Source organism: Artibeus jamaicensis, unplaced genomic scaffold (genome assembly GCF_021234435.1).
Source record: "Artibeus jamaicensis isolate MK-2021 breed Jamaican fruit bat unplaced genomic scaffold, CSHL_Jam_final contig_685, whole genome shotgun sequence".
Taxonomy (NCBI): Eukaryota; Metazoa; Chordata; class Mammalia; order Chiroptera; family Phyllostomidae; genus Artibeus; species Artibeus jamaicensis.
Genome location: NW_026521924.1, coordinates 28,932,466 through 28,952,184, shown reverse-complemented (window position 1 = coordinate 28,952,184; position 19,719 = coordinate 28,932,466). Strand labels below are relative to the sequence as shown.

The 19,719-nt window shown below is 53.0% G+C and overlaps 1 protein-coding gene across 3 annotated transcripts in view; it reads left to right on the top strand.

The window, feature by feature from the left end:
• Positions 1 to 13,856: 13,856 nt before the first annotated feature.
• The window catches only part of RIPOR3 (RIPOR family member 3), a 60,487-nt gene continuing 54,624 nt past the window's right edge, over positions 13,857 to 19,719 (top strand). For 2 of the 3 annotated variants that reach the window (XM_037167302.2, XM_037167293.2), the window contains exon 1: positions 13,858 to 14,453. Coding sequence is in view for 1 of the 3 variants with exons in the window: in XM_037167293.2 (XP_037023188.2) it covers positions 14,451 to 14,453 (3 nt within the window). In the remaining 2 variants the exon portion in view is untranslated. Of the gene's footprint in view, positions 14,454 to 16,844; positions 16,964 to 19,719 lie in introns of all 3 variants that reach the window. The other variant, XM_053671355.1, reaches the window with a different exon arrangement.

Below are 19,719 nucleotides of genomic sequence, written 5' to 3'. Positions count from 1 at the left end.
TTTGATGCTCCTATGGAGTCTGGCCATGAACTTGAAGCCCTAAGCTCTCCCTGCTTTGCATATCTTAGTGTGAGAAACTTGGATTCTGGTCTTTTTCCGTCCTCTGTTGTACCCTTGCTCACTCACACAGCCATTTGCTCAGTGACGCACCGACCCCCACACCAAACATGGAGGGCTGCCCCGGCGTTAACCACTCCTTCCTCCCAGGCCACCCGGGGCTTCTCAGAGATCGTGCTGAAGGACCAGTTTTTACATTTTTCAAGTTGCTGCAGATGCATACTTTTGTAAAATAGAATAAAGATGAATTGCCAGGAAAAAAAAGGAATTAAAAAATCCCCAAGACACAAAATACAAGCCCCATTTTTTTAGTGCAAGATTCAACAGACCACATTCTGAGTAGCACGATGCTTGCCCACAGTTATGACACAGTGCGATGAGTCCTCATAGGTGGGAGATCCCAAAAAATAGGGACGTCAATCATTCTGTAGGAACTCGGAGGGTTCAACCATATGTGGGGCCTCTGTTTCCCCACCACCACCAAACGGCCCATCAGGGTGTTGGGCGCGGCCGGCACACACAGCACCAGGAACCCCTGGCCTTGAGGGGAGGGATACTGTGCCAATCTCACCATCAAGTCCTTTTGTTTGTTCAAGAGCTCAGCCTGACCCTGGCTGGTGTGGCTCAGTGGATTGAGTGTCAGCCTGCAAACCATAGGGTCGCTGGTTCGATTCCCAGTCAGGGCACATGCCTGGGTTGCAGGCTGGGTCCCCAGTAGGGAAATGTACAAGAGACAACCACATACTGATGTGTCTCTCCCTCCTTTTCCCTCCCTCTACAAATATATATATATATATATATATATATATATATATATATATATATATATATATATATATTTTTTTTTTTTAAAGAGCTCAGCCTGCTCAGGTGGGGTCCATGCAGACTTATCTCTTAAAGCACTCTACAGATTAAAGTATTTTCAAGTCCCTTTTCTTCTAAAAGTGAAGCATTTTGTAGGGAAAAGACACCTCCCCTGGATCCTCCTTCCCAGGTCTTTTATTAAACATATATGTACATGGCAAATGGGCTCATACCACACTGAATTTTTTTTAAACAAATCTTGCCTGTTTCACAGCATATGGTGATACTTCCACTCTGCTCCTTACTCAGTTTTTTTTCCCAGAAGGCACTGCTTCCCAAGGTCAAACATGCCATAGTTCATTCAGGCAGTCCTGTGACAGTGGATGTTTAGGTCACGATTACTCACCGTGTTGCAGTGAACACCCCGTCCCGTGGACTTACATGTGTATTTCTCCTGGACGGGTACCAAGAAGTCGGGGGCGTGCACACTTACAGCTGTGTAGGTGTTGCCAAAGCTGTCCTCCCGAAAGATGGTACCAGTCATCATTGCATTTTAAAGCTGGAAAGTGCACTGTTGAACTCACCGCTCTTTCTGCTGACCAGGAGGCTGAAAGCAGGGAAGAATGTGATCGGGTCCCGCGTGAGTTCAAGACAGAACCTCAACCACAGACTCCTGACTGTTTCTAGGAAGACTGTAGTGTCTTCATCAACTTCTAGGGGCCCCAAGGTCATTGACCTTGAGTGGTAGGGGGCCCTGGGCAGAATGAAGAACAGAGGCTTAGAACAATTACCATATTTTGCCATGTATAATGTATGCTTTTTTGCCCAAATTTTTTAGGGAAAAGTAAGGATATGTATTATACATGGGTAGTACTAAGTCCATAGCTATATAAACATTTTTATTTATGCTGATGCATTAAAAGTGTGACTCAAGAAAGCAATAACAGTATCTTTTGCAAAATAATACCCTGGGATATGATCATTGGTTTTGTTTCTAAATGTGAATAAATAAAAAATTGCATTGAAACATTAAAATGAAAGACTTTTTTCTTTTCCTGAAAGTTTGGGCCAAAAACATGGGTGCGTATTATATACGGGGGCACAGTGTACACAGCAGAATATGGTATGTTTGTGTCCAGTCTGAACCTTGGTCCTTCCGATTGTATCTTACATCCCACAGGAGAGGGAGTGTGACCTGGGTGCCTGGGCAGCCCCTTTGGGTGGGACATCTGATTCTCATTTGACCCCGTTGTCCTTGTCACATAGAGGGACGCTGCAAACAGGGAGGGAAGCGCAGGACTTGATGGAGAACAGAAGATGATAACCGTGTGGGAGAGGCTGGGCAGGCTCGCGGGGACACCGTCCCTTGCCCTCCTCCCTCTCCTGTGGAGCTGGACAGGATCAGGATTTGCAGGCGAAGTGTCCAACAGAGGGCAGTCTGAGCTGGCAGTGGGATTCTCTGACCGGCAGAGAGAGGCGGAGGGGGGGCAGGGAGCACTGGTGAGAAGCTCCCAGGGTGCTCATTTGATCCCGGAGTTTAGATTTAATTGAGGTACTTACCACTGGTGAGTCGCTCCAAAGGGGTTATTTAAGGAGAAGAAGTGGCCACCTCCCCAAATTCCACAGGCACTCCCTTCCCTCGAATCCCTGCCTGAACTCTTGTCTCCTAAACCTCATCATCTGTCTTCTCCGTCTCCAGCGTAACCCATCTCTGTTCACGGCCTCCCTGTTTCTCTGGCCGTCCAGGTCCATCATTCTACTGGGGACCCGCGCTCTTCCTCACTCCCTGTGTCCACGTAACTGCCTGGTTCAAACATCTAACCCAGGGGGACCCTCGGGATCTCCTGCTGAAACTGAGCCACCCCCGAGACAAGTCTGGGCAGCCCGCGTCTGAGGGCCAAAGCCACGGGGTGTAACCTGCCTCTCCGGAGCTCTGGGCTCTCCAGGGCCTGGCCCCAACCTTCTGCCTTCAGTCCCCACGCTGGCAGCTGTCACCGTGGAGAGCTGACTGTATAAAGTGAAGGCCTTTATAGGCATGATGTCACTTCACTCTCAGGAGACAGGAACATTCTGATCCCTGTGTACAGACGAGGAGACCAAGAGTCAGCAGAAAGCAGCGCCGTGCTTCTGGTGGCACAGCCAGAAGGCGGTGATGCCGGCACTGGAAGCCCCACGTGTGTGAACGGTGGCCCTCGTATCCCCTAAGGGTGTGTTAAGAGAGGACCCCAAAATGTCAAAAGTGGCATTGGTTTCTGTCCCAATTCAAGTTTGACTTTAAAAAGATGAACAAAGTAATTATTTTTAAATTTTCCTTAAAGGACCTGGTGAGTGCAGGAAGAAAGCACGTGAGTAGCTCGGCCACTCATGGGCGTCAGGGATGCTTGGGGACAGCCACCTCCCACCCCCGCACCCCCACACCAAGCGGCTATAGGTATTACCTCGTTTCTTTCTGAGCCCTGTGTTGGCCTCATTCTGACCGCAGCAGGACACTGCCGTTGTAATCTTGTCATTGTAATCTAAGGAACCGGGAGCCCGTGTTCCTGAAAAACCAACGGTAAAAAGAAAAACAGGGCAATGATTCTATTTGTACTTCTGTCTTCAGTGGAGCAGTGCTTACAAATAAAAGCCTGAAAATCTCTCTTCTCACCTCTTAGAACCAAACAAAAATCACAGACACACAAAACCACCCCACAAAACCTTAAAAACACAAAGTGCAAGGATTCTGAGAGAAGTAGAACTCCAATCAAGGTGGCTGTTGGGGCAACGGTCCTTCTGCTAGAAGAGACACTTCCGGAAGCCAGGGTCTGTGCCTACTTTTGCTGCAGGGTAACCAGTTGCTGGCACATCAGAGACCCCCAGGAAACATTTGCTGAGTGAAGGGGTGGCTGTCAAAGACATGGATGGGCCCAGAATGAGGTGGGTGTGTCTGGAGCAGCCCCTCCAGGGAGCACTCGGCGATGGCCAGGACGTTCTGCTCTGTCGAGTGGGTGGCACTGCCTCCCATCATCACTTCCGTAGGTCCTCGCCATGGTCACCTCATAGCTGGCGAGGTGGGGAGTGGTGGAACGCTGTCCTCAAGATCCCATAGTGAGTGACGAGGGCTGGGGCTTGCCCACCCGAGTCCAGTCCTCTCTGCACTATCCCCCCACTCAGCAGGTCCAAGGGGGTCTGGAGATGGGGAACTAAATTACTCAGGACTCAGGCTTCAGGTCTGCAGCATGGGTGTTGCCAGTGGCCCCCATTTCTACACCCTGAGCACCCGAGGCCACGGTCCTGGGACCTCTTCTATGACTCCTTCCCCAAGTGACCTCATCCGACGACATGCCTTAAATACCACCTGTGGGCTCCTGACCTTCCCATAGGTAACTCCGGCCCCAGTCTCTTCCCTGAGCTCTGTATGTGTGTGAAGTTACTTGGACACCTCAAACTTAACCCAGTCCACATCGAGCTCTCGATCTCTCCACCCCCTGCTCATCAAGAGGCTTTCTCCTTCTCAGCCGGCGGCAACTCCATCCTCGTAGATCTATCTTCCAGATGACTGCGGTCGGACTTAGCCTTGGCTCCTCTGCTTCTCTCGCAGCCACAGCCAATCCTGTCAACCTGACCTAAATAATATGTCCAGCACCCAGCTGCTTCTTACCACCGTCATATCTTGTACCCTGGACCCCATCACCGTCAGTCATCTCTTGCTTGGACTATTGCAGTAGCCGCCTGTCCGGTTCTCTGCTTTCACCCCTGCCCGCTACAGCAAGGGGGTCTATTCTTTACACCAAGTCAGAAGGTAAAACCCGGAAACCCTAACTGCTGTCAGGTCCTTCCTCTGGTTGAAGCCCTTTAAAAGCTTCTCATCTCACACAGAGTTAATCCAAACTCCTTACAATAGCCTTTGGTGGTCTGTGTCTTTCCTTTGTTCCCCTAACCTTATCTCCCAGCACCTGCCCCTCTGTCTCTCCCTCATTTCCTCCAGCTCCCCGCTTCCAGCGAGAAAGGCTCCAACTCTGCACACATCTTCTCCCTTTCTTTGCTTATTATCTGCCTTATTATTTGGAGAGTGTGAACTCCTGGAAGGCACGGACTTAGTCTTCCCTGCTTTACTTCCAGGACCCAGAACAGCTGGTCCCAGGGTCAGTGTCCCTAAGTGAAGGAGGGCGATCAATCGAAATCTATGTCGTTCTAAGGGGCAGCGATTATCTTAGACTTAACCCAGGGCAAAGCGTCTCTACTTGACCCGGGGAAGGGCGAGCCCGCTTACAGGCCACGTTGCCAAAACACAGTATTGGCAAACTATGTTCGGGTTTGGTGGGGTCGCAGGCTGACTCCGAGGACACCCTCCCAGAGGCCACCTCTGGAGACGGAGGGGGGGAGGCAATTCTGTGGATTTGTGCCTTGCATGACACAGAAAACAGGAGGGAAACAGGCGCCACCCCATGGCTAAGGAATTCCCCGATTCAGTCCTCACACACACCGCCCCCCCCAGGCTGGGTACCGTTCCTATCACTCTTTTGAGATGGACTTGAGGCCCCTCAGAGCTGAGGACTCGCCCATAATCGCTCCGTGAACAGACTCTCCCGGACATTCCATTTCTCTGGGTTTAGGGTCAGGTCCTTAAACCCGCCTTTTACACAGCACCTGTGGCCGTTTTTGTCCCGAGGCATGTTGGAAAACAAAGCCCTTTGTGGAAGAGGCTAGATGAACAGCGAAACTGGCTTTGGAAGGCAATTACGCTGTCCTTAGGCCGGCCACTCCCCAGAAGTCCTCAAAGGCCGCTTCCAGGTGCCCCACGTTGGGTGAACTCTCAGGCGAAAAGCAAGCTGGTGGCACCTGCTGGACATATGTCCCTATTCATTTTTCCATTTCAGCTTTCCCGCCCCCCCCCAACCAGGTTTGCTCCAGTTCTTAAGTTCCAGTCATTGTATCTTTTATCCCTGCCACCTCCCCCTTGCTGGGGCCCATTCCCTTTCAAAATATTTCAAGGCTTTGTCCATGGCCATTTAAACCGTAAGGTAAAACTATTCAAGTACTTTTAAAAAATGCACTACAGGAAAGAAAGAATTCTATCCCCACAGATGGAATCCAAATAGAATTACACAAAAATTTGACAAATCTGTATTTGCTTTTGGTATGTATGGCTCAGAGCAAAGCCAGGGAGTCTAAGTGGCAGAAAGGACGCACTTCTTCGATGTAATATCAGGCGGCTGTCATCGACCCCTTGACGTGGCACCGACAGGTCAGGGTCTCGCTGGCGTGTAAATCACACACACCCTGCACCCCTGAGCAGGGGTGTCGGGCCTCCTCCATCATCCCCCATGTGATGGTGGGTTACATTTTCCAAACAATGAGCTCGATGTCTCCCTTAAGGAAACTTACCATCGAAAGATTCGAGGGATTGGAATGTGTAATACGAAACAGACCAGCCGCCAAGAAGCCTGGGCTTCACAGCTCGAGAAGAGAAAGAATGACTTTATTGACTATAAAATAGAGCCCACACGCTACAAGTTGGCCTGGGTTCACCCTGCGCATCCTCTTTCCTCCTCCCCCAAAGAGAGCTCAGATGAAACACCAGCCAGCCCCTTCGTAGCTGTGGGACTTCAGGTGGGGGGCCCTTACATGCCTTTCAACCTCGGCCTCCTATGGAAGGGGGCCACTGTCGCTCAGGGAAGGCGGGAGAAATGAGAGGACACACTCTCCTGGCTGGTCGAGTATGTTTTCTTTTGTCCCCAGGATATTTGCACCACTTCAGGCAGAATTATGGCCTGGGCATTCTCTTAGGAGGTGCAGTGTGGTTTAAGGGGAAGCATGCGGGGGCTGAGTGGCCAAGGGGTAGGCCTGTGAGAGGGAGCGTCCTGCGTCAGGAGGACGGGCTCAGAGCTCCCCGGCGAGCTGGCAAAACATTATTTCTGGGTGTGACTGGGAGGGTGTGTCAGAAAGAGGTTAGGCCTTTGAATCACTCGTGTGAGGAAAGAAGGTCCCCCACCAGTGCTAGTGATCAACAGATCACAAATGCTAGTGATCTGTTGAGGGACTGACTACGAAGACTGTGTATGTAATTTTGAAACTATAAACTAAAGGAGAATAAGAGGAAAGTAATTTGTAACAAAAACACATGCGTTGTAATGCTGAAAGTTCTGATGAAGGAGCCAGGTGCTGGAACCGAGCAGGCGGCACCATGGAGAAGGTGGCAGTGACAAATGCAACGATAAATGTGTAAGTGGCATGCTGGCCACTCACACGTCATCGGCACACGGAGTGGAAGGGCCACCTGTGCTGTCCCTCTGGAGTAGTGACCCACGGGAGTTCCCACTCAAGGGGGGTTCAGTGTTCTGTCAATTGACATCATCACTGTCTTCCAGGAATGTTCCGTACATGTTAAAACCATGCAAGACACGTGGGGTGCTTGTATGTAACATGGACTTGGGTTCTAGCTTCACCGAAGAGCTCCTGGTGAGAACCACTGCCATCTGCTCTTCCCTCGACCTGGAACACTCTTCCTCTTCTCTTGTGGAAGGCAATGTGCCAGCATTTTCTGTTCTCAACTTGAAAGTCACTTCCTCCAGGAGGCCTTCCTGGCTTCCTCTCGCCAGACTAATTTTCACCCAGGGCTGCTGCTCCGCACCATTTGCGGTCCGACATTTGTGTGTTCTCTTTTTACTAATGTCCACGTTCCCCACTACACACAGACCCCAGGAGGTCCGGATTTGTGATTTCCCTATCATTATATTCCCAGCCCTTAACGTGGGGCCCGGGATTCAACAATGAATTATTGTATAATATTGTGTTTGTCCATCTCCTTTGCTGTCCTGAGAAGGGGGCAGTATTGTGCCAAATTTTTCTGTGTCCCCAGTGCTAAAGATCGTTCTTTCCTGTGGAGAGCCGTGGTCAAATATTTAATGAGAAAATAAAAGCAAAGACATTATCGGACTGCCCGTGTCCTCATAAATGAGCCAAGGACATATTAAGAGGCATTGCAGTAAATTCTTCAGAACTCAGTGTCCTAGAGGGAAGGGTCACAGCAGAATTCTCTTCACAGCTGTGGCTGCCGTACAGAACCTTCCTTTTAACCGTGCGTGTCCTCTGCGTAACAGGCAGGCAATCATCAGCTCTAGCCGGCGTCACAAACCAGCCCAAAAGTTAGTGACGTCACACAAAGTCCAGTTGGCTGCTGGTCACGATCCTGTGGGTTGGAAATTCTGCTGGTCTCAATGTGGGCTCACTCGTGGGGCTACAGTCAGCTGACCCCTGGATGGGGGTGGAAGGCTGCAGGTGGCCCCGCTCCACAGGTGGCCCCGCCCAGCAGTGGCCTGGCTGTCCCGGAGGCACCGCGGATCCCTTGCACAGAGGCCTCTGTCTTCTAGGGGGTTAGCCCAGGCTGCCTCCCCACTGCTGGTCCGGAGGCGGCAAGGCAGTGAAAGCAAAGGCAGAAAGTGCGGGGTGAAGGGTCCAAGGCTGGCGAGCCAACATTTTCACGTCACTCTGCGGGTCGCAGCGAGTCCCAGGCCAACGTGGGCGCACATGCACACTCTACGTCTTGTGGAAAGGACTGCTTGGGCACGTTATAGAGGACAGTGGACCCAGGGAGGCACACCCTCAGGGCCCTTATTAGAGGGATCCTCACAGCACTCTCCCCAGAGTGCAACCTTTTAGGCCCTTGTGCTGGAACCCAAAGGGCAGCTCTGGGTCTTTCCCATTGATGGAGACTCCCCTGGGACCTCACGCCGCCTCTCTGAACTTGGCCTCTCCTGTCTGGGCCTGGAGATGGTTGAGGAACCTGGGCTGCACGTGTCCTTTTCCTGTGTTCCTCTGGTTTAATTTGGGAAGCCCGACCTCCTTTTTGCTTTGGTTAAGGCATGATTTCATTTCATTTTCTTGTTTACTTATCTTGTTTCTCTTCCGACTCAGCTGCAGTGAAAAGTCCAGTTACTACGGCATTCTGGGTTGTTCTATAGATTTTCCTTGAAAAAGACCTAAGGGTGGAGAACATTGATTCTGGAGCAAGGCTCCTCGAGTTCAAATCCTGGCTCTGGCTTGCCGTGGGCTTCAGAAAAATGACTTCACCTTCCTGTCCCTCAGTTGCCTCCTCTCTAGCTTGGGGACAGTGATGCCTAGAATGGTTGTCATGGCGATGAAGTGAGGCAGTGAGTGGGAACTTCTCAGAACGGGTGCACAGAGGAGCCACCACCCCCGAGACAGCTGGGAGAGCATCACACCAGGCCGTTTGCACAGGGTCAGGCAGGGGGGCTAGCGCTTCCAGCACAGAGGTTTCTCTGGGGAGGGGAGAGGCAGGGAAGGGGCTTAGCTAAAGGCCATCTGCCATCTCGCCTAGTACGAGAGAGCAAACCCTCCATGGGCTGTGTCCCTGCTCATAACTGCGTCTCATTCTAGTCCTGTTACGAGGTATTTGTGCTTTTGGTATAAATTATAAATCTAAACATATGCAGGGTTTGTTTTCCCCCCAAAGCAGATTCCAACGGGCATGAAACCAGCCAAGCCAAATAAACTGTGCACTTAAGTCCTTGTCCCAGCACGGTGTAAACCCTGGGGCTGTGGGGCATCGCTTTGAAGAGGGCGCCCATTGGTGCTCCAAGCATCAGGCTTCAATTTAGGCGGCGCATTTTTGAAGAGTTTCCTACAAATTTTCGGCGAAGAAAGACAGGCATGAGGTGGAGTGGGGGGGGGGGCGCAAAGGGCGCTTATCAACTTGTACAGGATGCGTTTTGGGGTTGCTGTCATCAAAGAGCCCAACAGGGCCATGGCCCTGAACTCAGCGAGGCTCCCAGAGTTCCTCAGCTGGGGAAGTCATTCTGGGAATGCAGAGATCACTCTCCACGTTATGTTCGTAAGGAAATGGCTGTCACCAAGTGGACCACGTCAGCTCCTCTGGGAAACCCGTGGGCACTCACATGTGGCAAGCTGTTTACTTAACTGGAGTTGGTCCTGAAAATATTTGACTCCGGAGGGTCCCTAAGGGAGTGTGGACGGTGTCTGGGATTCTCTTTCTGGTCAGGACCAGGCCTTTGCTAATCCCCCAACTGATAAGGCCCCCAGGTTTCTGCACGAATTCCTTCCCCCTGCCCCCGGGCTCCACTGACGAATGGATGGTCTGTCCCTGCAGAGCCAGGGGCCAGGGGGCCAGCAGACAGGCTGTGGGTCTGCGTGAGGGCGGGGGAGGAGCCTGGAGTGACGCTTGGCGATGCTTATCTACAGGAAGAATCCAGCCTCCATATGTTCTCTCAGTGCCGCAGGTTGACAAGGTGGACAAAGGAGGGGAATTCTGATGCCCCCGTCTGTGGGAGAAGGATGGAGTGCACCAAGTGAGGCGGTGCCTCCCCTCCCCAAGCAGGAGACCTGAGGGCGAATAAGGTGGGACCAGACACAGAGGCTCCAGGCTGGGAAGGCGGCAAAGGCTGGGGCAGCGGCCTTGCCCTGAGGGCCTAAGAACAGAGGTATTCCAGGGAGATTCCGCCACCTTCCTGTTCACTCTCACGCTCTTCCCTGGGGCAGCCCCTTCATTCCCAAGGCAGAGGCCCCTCCCTCTCTACGCTGACCGCCTGGGCACATAGATCTCTGTGAGCCTGTGGGCCTCACACTAGAGGAATACATTTCTTCCACACTCATCTCTGTCCCCCAAATACACAGCCTGCCATGCGGATGGTGACAGCTTCCCTGCTCACGGCACGAGGGGACCGTGGGTAGAGGCGGGAAATAGTTTGAAAGTTTATTTTGACTAGTTTCTACCCTGCAGGAAAGTGAGATAATCGGAGGACACCCATGCCCCTCACCTAGATTCCCAGTTGTGAGTGGTTTTGCCACGTTCCTTTTCTCTATTTCTGTCCACGTATACATCTATAACATAACAACATAGAATTATTTATGTCCTAGGTCCATTGAAGTGTTTAAATAAGCTTTCAGTTTCAGAACAGTTTAAGCTTTAAAGAAAAGGCACAACGTGTGTTCAGGGAAATCGTCTATGCTGTACCCGATTGCGAATCATTTCTCTGACTGTTGACATCTTACATCGTCATGGTACATGGTTACAACTGGTGTCCCAGTACTGGAAGGTTATCTCGAACTAAACTCCACGTTTTACGAGGGATTTTTTTGTAGCCTCACCCAAGGACATGCTTATTGATTTTACAGAGAGGGAGAGAATCACCGATGTGAGCGAGAAACATCAGTTGGTTGCCTCTCATATATGCCCCCACTGGGATGGGACTAGCTACCTAGATGTGCCCTGACTGGGAATTGAACCCATGACCTTTCGGTTCATAGGATGACATGCCAACCAACTGAACCACACTGGCCAGGGCTTTATTAGGGTTTTCTTAGTTTTTCTCTTCTCTGGTAGAGTCACTTTTAAACTGTAGAAAGTTACAAATTGGAAAGTGTCCATGGGAAACCACAGTTCAAGGTGGCCGCCATGGCTGGTGAGTGAGGAAGCCCGAGCCACCTTTCTCCCAGGTAGGAAGGGAGGTTTGCGAACGTCAGGGGTGATAAGGCCAGACCGGCACACAGCTGTGGCTTTCTCCCGGGCCAGATGCAATCGGGAGAGCCTTGTCCCAGGCTTAAAACGACTTGCCCACTAGGAAATTCAGCCTTGTTCGGCGCCCGAACAAAGCTGTGTCTTCTCTGTGTCACCTGAAGTCCTACTGGTACCACCCAGTGTGAGCCCCGGTTTGGGAAACTGTGTGGCCTGCAGGTGTCTGGAAACTCCAAGCTCGACACTACGTGTTCCAAACCTGGAGCTTCCTTCCTCCCTGGGGGATGGGGCCCAAAGCTGGGGGGCATAGGGGGGTGCCCCCACCAGCTCAGGGCTATGGGCAATGTCATTCGTCTTCACCACAGCCACCCCCCCTGCCCCCAGGGCTGAACTCCCTTTGGCGAGTGCAGAACACAAGGGAACGAGCTGGAGAATTCCATCCACAGCTCGTGAGGGTACATGAGAAGGCACCCCGTATCCGAGGCAAGGTCCGCCTGCCCGTTGTGTCTGGGTCATGGTCCTCGTGGAGAACGATGGCACGACGGATACTGTGCTGTCTCAGTGGCCCTTTGTCCGAACTTGTGCAAATTCCTGCCTTTAAAACCCTTTGAAATAGGCTTCAGGTTTGTAAGTTCGAGTAGGTGACGTGGTTTTCTGAGAGTAAGTCTACGTTTCCAACACTTTCCTTCCGAGTGCGCGCCTGCTGGCCTCGTTGCCGAGGCCGGAGCCCGCGGTCGGAACCCGCAGCCGGGGGACTGGACAGCTCCTCTGAGCTTAAGGGATTCCACTCTGCGGTAACTCACGGCTGGCTCGCGGGGTCCCGGCCTCTCGGCGGAGGGGTCCAGCCGGGGCGCTGGCAGCGTTGCTGCGTATTTCTCCACCGACGAGCTATAGAACTCTTTGAGCTCGTCCAAGGCGGCAAATGGGGGGTTGACGTTTTCTCCTTGTGTGGGGCGCAGTGTCCCTAGAGAGGGAAGCTGGCTGGGACACGGGTTGTAGACGGCTCCATCCTCATTTTTTTGAAATGAAGCAGTTACAGGTCAGGGTGTCGTCTCCTTAAACCTTTCACCTTCCCCCTTTCCCAGGGGCAATGATTCAGCCTGGTTTATATTCTTCCAGACTGTTTTGCTGGCTTGCTGTGTGTTTCCATAGCATTTCACTTTACGAGTGTGTGTAAGGGCGGGAGGGAGGGTTACATGTAAGGATCAAACCGAATGGGCCATTAGGACCCTCTTTTCACTCAGTAACACAGCTTGGAGATCCATCTCTGTGGTCACGTACGGACACTGCTCACTGTTTTTATGTTATTTAAAAAAATTTTTAACATATTTATTGATTTGAGAGAGAGAGAGGAAGAGAGGTGGGGAGAGAGAGAGAAACATTAGTGTGATAGAGAAACATTGATCAGTTGCCTCCCATATGAGCCCTGACTGGGGATTGAACTTACAACTTACATATTTGCCCTGACTGGGAATCAAACCCATGACCTTTCAGTGTCTGGGCCAACATATGCTCCAACCAACAGAGCCACACCGGCCAGGGCACACTCTCTTTTTAAATTGCTGCCTGGAAAACCATCATACAGTTCTTCTACATTCTATTTAACCAGTCATTACTTGATGGAGATTGATTTCTAATTGTTTCCTATGATAAGCCATTTTTTCCTAGCACAGCTGTCTGTGTATGCCTCACAATGCCCACACATCAGTGATGTCTGGGGTGTCAGCCTATTGCCCGCTTTCGGTTTTCAAAGCTCTTGCCGAATCACCCTTTAGAGGGTGTGTGTGTGGTGGTGGCGGCGGTGGCAGGGGCAGGTATCAGTTTCGGTTTTTTGGGGCCGTCTGGCCCCGGCCTCCCGTCTGCAGTGACTGCAAAGAGAAGGCAGCCCAGGCGAGGCAGGGAGAAGTTTGTCTCTAGGTGTTGCAGGCAGGGAGGCACCTCCGGGCCGGGCCTCCCGTCAATGGGGACTTTGTGCCTGGGTGCACCCCTGAGCAGAATCCAAAAGCAAGATATACCCAGGAGACAAAAGCAAAAGCAGCCTGGGTCCTCACAGCCTTGACTCAGAGCCACTAAGTTTCCATGAGTCTCACACACGCAAATGTAACAGGGGTATGTGTGTGTTGGGGGGGGGGAGGCCCTGAAATAATTAGGTTGTAAAAAATGGGAGGAAAGCAGGAAAAGAAGCTGACTACGGACTGTAAAGATGGAAAGGGAAAAGGCCAAGCCAATTCGCGTCCCAGGAGAAGGGGGCGGTGTAGAGGGGGCGCTGGGGTTTGGGGGGAACCCAGGACCAGAGGAAGGCGTGTGTGGAGGATCAGATCCGGTCAGAGGAGGGGGCAGACGGCAAAGAGGGGAGGCGGAAGGGACAGGAAAAAGCGTGAGGAGGGCGAGGAGAAAGTGGCAAGGTAGGAAGAGGAAGGAGAGGCGGGGGAGGGCGGGTGTGGGGGAGGCTGCGTCCCTGTCTGTTTGTGATTAGCACGCAGCCCGGTGCAGGACGGAGTAAACAGAAACTTCTAGGCGTCCCCACACCCCCCTCTGAGGCAAAGCAGAAATCAGATGCTCCATGATTAATCGTGGGGCGTTTGGGACAGGACCACAAGCGCTGTGCGGACTTGAAACTCGCTGCCTTTTCCCAGTCCCCTTGCCAAGATGGGAGTGGGGGGTGGGCTGTGAAGGGGTGGGGGCCCCGCCTGCTGGGGGCCAGCATGGAATTCTCCCTGGCGGAGCTGAGAGTGACACTGACAGGCAATCGGCTGCGCCCAGAGCAGCAGGCAGCATCCGGGGAAGCGGGGCCCGCTGGGGGCGCCCCAGGCTGGCTTCCTGGAACCCAGGCTCCACGGCGGGCTGCCGGCACCCTGACCCAGGCCAGATAAGAGCCCAGCTGCACTATCGGGGCCCCCAGTGCGCCATCCCCAAGACACCACAGAGACGGCAGGGGTGGCAGCGGGCTCCTGGGGGCGACCGCTGGGGTGGCCCCTCTGGACCGGCTTAAGCCGCAGCCCTGGCTCATCTCCTCATGTTCTGCGGTGGCTGCAAGCCCACACTTGCTTCAGCGAACAGCCAGGCTGCTTCCAGGAGGATTTCGTGACAGGGTCCTAGAAGTCCAGACCTGCTGATGGTGAGTGAGAGGGACTGGTGCGGGCACCGGACGCTAGAGGGAGGCGAGGGGTGAGGAGGGTGGCCGGTCCTCACTCTCAAGCCTGGAGCTCCCAAAGCCAGTGAGGGGCGTCTGTGGGAGCTGAGACCTTGCTGTGTGGCCTCAGGGAAGTTCTTTTCCCTCTCTGGGCCTGTTTGCCTCTAAAATGAAGTGGTTGAACGAGACAATCTTTAAGGGCTCTTGCTGTGACTGCTATTTCTTGTGTGTCTGCTGTGTGCCAGTCGCCCAGCTAGGCAGTTTGAAACTTCAGCCTGGGGAACCCTCACCGGCCCCCTCGGAGTAGGTCTTCTGGTTCTTATTCTTCTCATTGTCCAGGGAGCAAACAGAGGCTCAGAGAGGTGAAGTGACTTCCCCGGGGGGTCTCACAGCTGGTCGGGGGCGGAGATGAGAATCGGACCTTCGTTTTTCTGACGACTTTCACTCAACTCTCCAGCCTGAGTAGTCTGCGCTCTGGGTTCTGGGAGCCTGCGATGGTCCCAGGAGGCAGGGGTGAAGGAGGAGGGAGCTTTATCTGGAGGAGGGAGGCCGAGAGCTCCGACAGAGGAAGAAGCGACAGGCTGTGCAGCCTTCAGCTGCTTGGATTGTGCATCAGCCCAGGGAGCGGGCGCGCCGTCCTGGGCTGGGCAAGGGCTCCCGACAGGGGTGCGGAGTGCCCGCGTCCGGTCGTAGGAGACCCCAGGGTGTGAGAGAAGAGGTTTAATTGTAGGTGGGGGTGGGGAGAGCTGGGGGTAGAAAGAGTGGCACATGCCTTCACTCGGTCGTGTTCCAATTTTATTTGCTGTTTCGAAAATGTGTTTCAAATCACCCTGGGCCCCCAGCGCTCCTCTGGACGCAACGGAATTGTGAAACACATTCAGTGTTTTCCGCACGCCTCTCCCGGGGGATTCACACATGAATATCATCGCGGGCTATTTGCACACACATCCCTGCAGCTGTGGCCGGCAGTGGCCAAGAGATAAGAAATGTGCCACAGGCCCTCGGCAGGAGGGAAGTCCCTCGGGTGCCTGGCATCTGGGCAGAGCTGGGGGTCCCGGCACCCAGATGTGGCCTCCTGTTTTCTCTCCTGGAAAATTCCACTGCACAGCAGCTCGGCCCCGACTCACACCTCCTGTCATTTCAGGGATCGGCTCTGCCTTGGACTCAAGCCGAGACCCGAGTGGTGGTCCCAGCTCTAGGGTGATTAACTTGTCCCAGAAGCCCCCTCAGTCCCGGAGCCAACTGGGACGGTCGGTCACCGTATCCATATATATTATCGATGCTCTGAAGGGCATGGATATCTGCTGTAGCTGTCTGGTAGAAATACCAGGTCATGGTGTGCTATGGTGCGTCTCTTCCCAATTCCACTTTCAGTGATATGCAGCTGGTAGCCCAATATTGGCCACCTTGGAAACATTTACACTTTAGGAATTGGCACACGAGTACAACTCAGGGCTTATTGTTTCGCTCATTGTCTAAATTTGAGACCGTGAGGGAGGAAAAGTTAACCATGTGGATTAAACGTAAACGTCTGTTCTCTGTTTAGCTGCTACATGGTGAACAGCACCCTGAATTGAGGAAGTTGCGCATTTCATTGACAAACAAGTTAAGTTGCCACATGCTCTTTGTCATATCAGGTTGTTCTTACTCCTTCAAGTAAAATGAAATATCAACCATCATTCCTGAAGAACTACAGTTGCGTATCCCTCAGAACCATAGATGGGCCACAGGTGGAAGAGTTGAGGGGGGGAAAAATAGAGAACGTTCTGTGTGATTCAATCGACGATAGGAAGTTTACAAAAAAGAGCACCATAAATTTTATTTTATTTGTAAACTGTGTCCTTTACACCAATGCAATCCCTGATACACCTGAGTACATGTGTATGTGCATGCATGTTTACGCATATGTGCACATATTTGTATACACACACACTTTCTGGTTGTTAACCCTTTCCCAGTGCACCGCTGGCTCCACGGCACTTGCAGACGCTTGTGCCCAGGGTCTCAGAAGTCCTGTCATGGACTGTCCTCAGCCCTCACCCAGAAGGACTGAAACGCCAGCCTGGGACAGTTCCCTCAGCCTCCTCCTCTCAGCTAAAACAAGCCAACAGCCCAGCCGCCCTGCACTGCTTGGATCACTGGACTAGATGCCAGGGTTGGGGGGCGGGGTAGGAGGGGACGTCTACCTGTGCAGCATCGTGGCGGCCTGACCGTGGCAGCTGCCCGCCCATTCCACTCCGTCTCAGGTCTCGCCCCTGCCACCCCGTGTTTTCACGCATGGCGGACATTTTTCTAATGCAAACGGCATCTTGGCACAAGGAGAAGGAACCACTAAGCCAGAACTGTAGGAAAGTTAAGACAAATTTCTATTTTTAGGAACTTTAGGAGCCAGGTGGGCCCTTTCCAGCTCTCCCAAGCCAGCAAGCACGAGAGGAAAATACTTCTCCTTTCCAAGTTCCACCTCCCCTACTGTCCAGTCCAAGGAGGAGGCCCAGGTAGGGACACTGGCTGAGAGGAGCGTGTGGGGACGGCAGGCAGAGGGGAGCTGTGCCACGGCAATTTTAAAGAGAACTAAAAGCGGGGTTTATTGTCATTTTGTTTTGCGTGGGAGCAAGGGCCGTCCTGAGTTCAAATCTCCAGTCCAGGTAATCAAGAGCCAGGTGTACCTCTTTTTCCAGACCATTCATTCATTCGTATTCATACTTTTCAAAAATGAGATCCCTTTCCATTTTGTTCTGTCTCTTCCTTTTCCTCTCCTTCTTCTTCTTTAATTCTCACCCTAAGATATATTTAGAGAGAAATGCCAATGTGAGAGAGAAACATTGATCGGTTGCCTGCCATATGCGCCCAAATTGGGGATTGAACCTGCGACCTTGCGGTGCAGGAGATGATGCTCCAACTGATCGCATTGCCCGTCCAGGGCCGGCTTCTTCCCTTTTTCACTCAGCCAAGTGTCCTGGGTGTTTTCCCTGTTGGCCCACAAAGACCTAAACCGTCCCTTCTGGTGCTGGTCTGACAGAAGTCCCAGGAAGTCGTAGGAAGAAGTCCCTTTGGATAACCACGTCTCTGCTTTCTAGCCAGGTCTCAGACTTTCGTGACCCCCAAACACAGGCGTGGAACCCAGCTGCTTCCACTGTTCAGGGAAAAGAAATTGGATCGGCTGTCCCTTCAACTCGTAACCGGAGGCTGACCGCTTGCCGTCACCTTCCAGGCACCAGCCTGGTCCAAGTGGCCGGCAGCTTTCTCTGGACCATTGTCGTTGCCTCTCCATTGAGGTCTCTGCTTCTCGTCTTGCCTCTCTGACAGTCTGCTGTCCCCTTGCAGCTGGTCATGTCCAGTTAAAAGGAAACTGGGCCCTGTCCCTCCTTTGCTCGCCAGTCCTGGCTCCCACCTCACCCAGAGTCAAGGACAAAGTCCTTACTGTGGCCACAAGGTCCTGCAGGACCTGGACCTCATCTCCCTCGTTCTCCACCTGCCCTGTACTTGCTGTCCTCAGTTGTGCCAGGTACAATCCTGCCTCGGGACCTTTGCACTCGCCCTCCCCTCTGCCTGGACCACTCACTGTCTAGATCTCCACGTGACTCACTCCCCACCACTTACCATTTATCATTCAACAAACTATATATTTTCCTTTCCTTAAATGTCCCCTAAAATGTGAGTTTCCTGAGGGCAGGGACTTTCTTTTCCCTATCTGTTTTATTCAGTGCTGAAATCCATAGTAGTCACTCAATAAATGCTTATCGCCCAGAGTAGGCACTCAGCACATACTTGTGGAAGTAATTGCTTTGCTATGTCGCCAAGGGCGACAAGACAGCCAGCCTTTTTGGGAGAACCCTGCGTGAGCCACCAGGCACCTCGGGCTGACACCCTGGTCCATCGGCGGGTGCCCGTTTTAGCCGCCTGTGCTGACTCCCCGGCGGCCTCTCATTTGCATATCGGTGAGAGTCGGCCACACTGTGCATCTTCAGGTGCACCTGTCAGACCAACCTGGGCCCAGGTTCCAGGTCCCTTCACGTGGCCTCTGTCCCAGGTGGGCCCTGCTCAGAGGACCATGCCCAGCACTGCCTTCCCGACTCACCCACGAAGGGGGGAGAAAGACCCCGTGGGGCGGAAGCCTGGAGAGGGGGCACAACAGTTCCCCCCGAACACAGCATGGACACCCCCACTGCCCAGGGGCCCAATAGGCTTGTTCCCGAGTAACCACAGAGGGCACGGCCTGAGGTCTTTTCTCACTTACCCAGGGAGGGGGTCCCCATAGATCCCTGGTCCCCACTCGAGTTCCAGAGAGCCTTCCTCAAGATCTGCACAAGTGGACCCCAGGTAGACTGAATTCACCATCACCTTGTCATCAGACCCTGAGGAGGTGCCTGAATGGCCCCTTCTCCTCCCATCCAAGTCTCGCTACGTCACTTATGAAATAAAAAACACCTGTGTACCCGCCGCCCACCGAGAACTAGCGCTCCGACCATTATTTGTGCCCACTCCTGTGCTCCCTCTCCCGGGGGCGCTGCTGTCTTGAGTTTTGTGCGCGCCCCCTCTCTGCACCTCTGAAATGCCAGAGCTCTCTCTTCCGTCCAGAAGCCTCATTCAGTGTTTTCCTCTCGTGCTCGTGGTTTCTGGGGGTGGGTTTCTGTGCCAGCTCCTGAAATAGCCCTGAAGGACGCTCTTAAGCCTGCTGTGGCTGTCACGGGAGCTGGGGGGCAGGAAGGGGCAGTCAATTCCACCCCAACTGCTGTCTGCGGGCCCCAGAGCCAACCGCTGCTCCTGGACGAGGGAAGTGATGCCAGGTGACAGGATAGCCCTGCCCACTCCAGGCTGGGCTGGTCTGCCTCCTCGACCTTCGTGACCGTCTTAGTGCAAAGGAGGCCGACCTGGTTGAATGGTGACCTCGGAGGCCCCCTTCGGCCTTGTCTGGGTGAGGCTGTCAGCTCACACGGGTAGCTGCACACCACCCATCTGGAATACCTATTCTGAAGGGTAATTCCCAGGGATAAATCACGTTCATGCCTCTTTTTTTTTTTGGCGGGGGCAGGGGGGAATTCCATTTCTGTTGCCAATTAGTTCTGCTTGCGAACAGCTTTTCTCGACACCGGTGCACGTTGGCCACCCGGCCTCGAGTTCTGTTGATGAGCGCGAAGTGGGGAGAACACTGATTTTTCTTTCCTTCCTCCACCCCCAACCGTGAATCCCGGCTGTTAGTGATGAAAGGGGTCCTGTGGATCACTTTGTTTTCCTTGTCATGACTCCAGGA